The sequence below is a fragment of the Orycteropus afer genome, unplaced genomic scaffold (genome assembly GCF_000298275.1).
Source record: "Orycteropus afer afer isolate SDZICR_OR568_19922 unplaced genomic scaffold, OryAfe1.0 scaffold00262, whole genome shotgun sequence".
Classification (NCBI taxonomy): Eukaryota; Metazoa; Chordata; class Mammalia; order Tubulidentata; family Orycteropodidae; genus Orycteropus; species Orycteropus afer.
Window position 1 is genome coordinate 2,940,505 of NW_006921849.1, and position 2,409 is coordinate 2,942,913.

General features: G+C 53.8%; 1 protein-coding gene across 1 annotated transcript in view; it reads right to left on the reverse strand.

Annotated features, from left to right (window-relative positions):
- CD38 (CD38 molecule) overlaps window positions 1-2,168 on the reverse strand; it is a 97,971-nt gene extending 95,803 nt beyond the window's left edge. Inside the window, exon 1 of the mRNA XM_007950083.1 lies at window positions 1,933-2,168. Within this exon, the coding sequence (XP_007948274.1) occupies window positions 1,933-2,168 (236 nt within the window). The remainder of the gene's footprint in view (window positions 1-1,932) is intronic.
- Window positions 2,169-2,409: the final 241 nt, after the last annotated feature.

Consider the following 2,409-nt stretch of genomic DNA (forward strand, 5'->3'; position numbering starts at 1 on the left):
AAACCCTAGTGGTGCAGGGGTTAAGCACTTGACTGCTAACCAAAGGCTGGTGGTTCAAATCTACCAGTCACTCCTCAGGAGAAAGACAGTCTGCTTTCTCTCAGGAGAAAGAAAGTCTGCTTCCGTAATGATTACAGCCTTAGAAACCCCACGGGGCAGTTCCACTCTTAGTGGGAACCAACTCAATGGCTTGTATTGTGCATGGTGCCTCCTGTTTGCTGTGCCAAATATGCAAATCTAGCCACTTGTGGAACTTACCAAAAATGACTGAACTGAAATTTTTAAAGAAGTTAAATTGAGGTGAAAATAAAAATAGGACGGCTTTTTATCATTATCATTTCAAATTGGATGTCTCTTGATTTATTTAATAATTTATACTGGAGTGTGAAGGAAGACTCAATGTCTAATTTCTCTTTCCATGAAGTGTTTAATTGTCCATAAACAACGCACTTAAAGGGATCTCTGGATCTTATCCTGAGCCATCTGCAAGGAAAACCTCAGGGCTCTGCATTAGAGCTGAGGCCACCACTGTGTCCTACACTGGAGTGGGAGTCAGGAGTCAGGGACATTGCTTATCTGCTGGGTTTGGGGTGTGTTGGAGGTGCAATCCGCCACCTCAAACACCAAAACCAAACTCACTTCACATACAGGCTGTGAATTTGCTGCTCCCCACCCCCACCCTTCCGCAGCCTGAGAAGTAGCTCTTGACTTTCTAGCTTCCAGCTCCTTCTGCCTTCCAAACAACTTCAAAATGAGGCCAAACCGATTCCTGGAAAGAGAAAAAAAGTAGCGATTCCCTTTGGGCCAGCAAGATCCCTGGATGGCAGGCACCAACGGTTTACCCTCTGCGACTAAACGAAAGGTTGGTGGTCTGAACCCACTCAGAGGCGTGGAAGAAAGGCCTGACAACCTGCTTCCGTAAAGGCTGTTATTTGTCGCACCGGACTCCGCTGGGAGTCCACTCACGTGTGCACAGTAGAATTAGTCAGTGGGCTTTTCCAGGCTGGGACCTGTCTGAAGCTGATAGCCAGCTGTTTTTCCAGGAGCTGCCGAGTGGATTCCAATGGCCAATCTTTTGGCTACTAGTCCAGCCAAGAAACCCCTATGGACGGCAGTTTGACTCTGGAACACATGGGGTCGCCATAAGTTTGAATAGAACCTATGGCAGCTTTTTTTTGGGGGGAGGGGATAAGATTAGCAGCTGGATGGAGCACCAAGAAACGTCTGGAAAAGTTCCCCAAATCTATCTGGTGGTTTTTCTGTCTATAGAGATGTGAGGGAGACTGGTGTTAGTTTTACAGAGATGTGAACATTATATTTAAAGTTTTTTGTTTGTTTTTGATGAGTTCTCGGGTCCCACGCATTCCAAAGCACTCAAGAAGACTCAGAGAGCTGTTTTACGCTAGTAAATAACACTTATCTCAGCGACCATGCCCTCTGTTCCCTCCCTCCCCCTCCTCAGGCTGCTGAAACCACTAAACCAGGTGTGATCTGCAACACAGGGCGCTTTCGCATCAGAGTGCACAAACGGAAACCCCAAACAAAGCAACACATGCCGGGCACACCTCAGCACCTTCCGGTGACCTTCTGTCCGCACCTCGAGGCTGGGCGAGCCGAGGGCTGGCTGCGCCCGCGACGTGGCCTGGCTCCGGGCGCCTGACCCAGGGGGCGCGCCAAACGCCTCTGCCATGTGGCCACCTGCTGAGCTGACCTGGCCGGCGAGCAGCGCCTCTCTGAGGGCGCGCTAGGTGCCAACGCCAGCCTCTCTTTGCAAGTGGTGCGCGGAATCGCGAGCCCCCATCTGGCTCTCAGCTGACCCCGAACAGCCCGTGCTTTGTTCCAGGCCGTGCAGCCAGCTGTCCCGTGCAAAGTGCCCAGCTGTGTCCAGCTGTCGGCAGCCGCGCGAGATGTCCAGCCGCGCGACCCACTCACCGGAGCTCGGACTGGACCTCCTGCATGTAGCTGAAGCACCGGCCCAGGACGATCTCAGAAATGTGGGCCGTGGTGCCCGGCCCCCGCCACTGCAACGGCTCCAAGGGCTTGGATGACTGGCGCCACCACAGGACTCCGACCATTAAAGCGACGGTCCCCAGGACCAGGGCGCTGACACCGAGTAGGACACAGCAGCGCATCCGCCGGTGCCTCCTGGAGGAGCTCTCCGGGGCCATGGAGCCTGACGCGGGGTCGGTGGGGTAAAGGCAGCGGAGGGCCAGCCCCAGGCTGGGCAGGAAGACAGCAGAGAGCTAGCTGGGCTCTGAAACTGCGCCGCCGCCGCTGGGTCTTTCACTTGCCTTTCTTGGCCTCCCCTCCCACCCCAATCCCCTCCTTCAAAGGGCCCTGGCTGGCTGGGCCAATAAGAGTTTACAAGACTTAAAGGACTTCCACGACTTTTCACCCGTTCTCACGTTC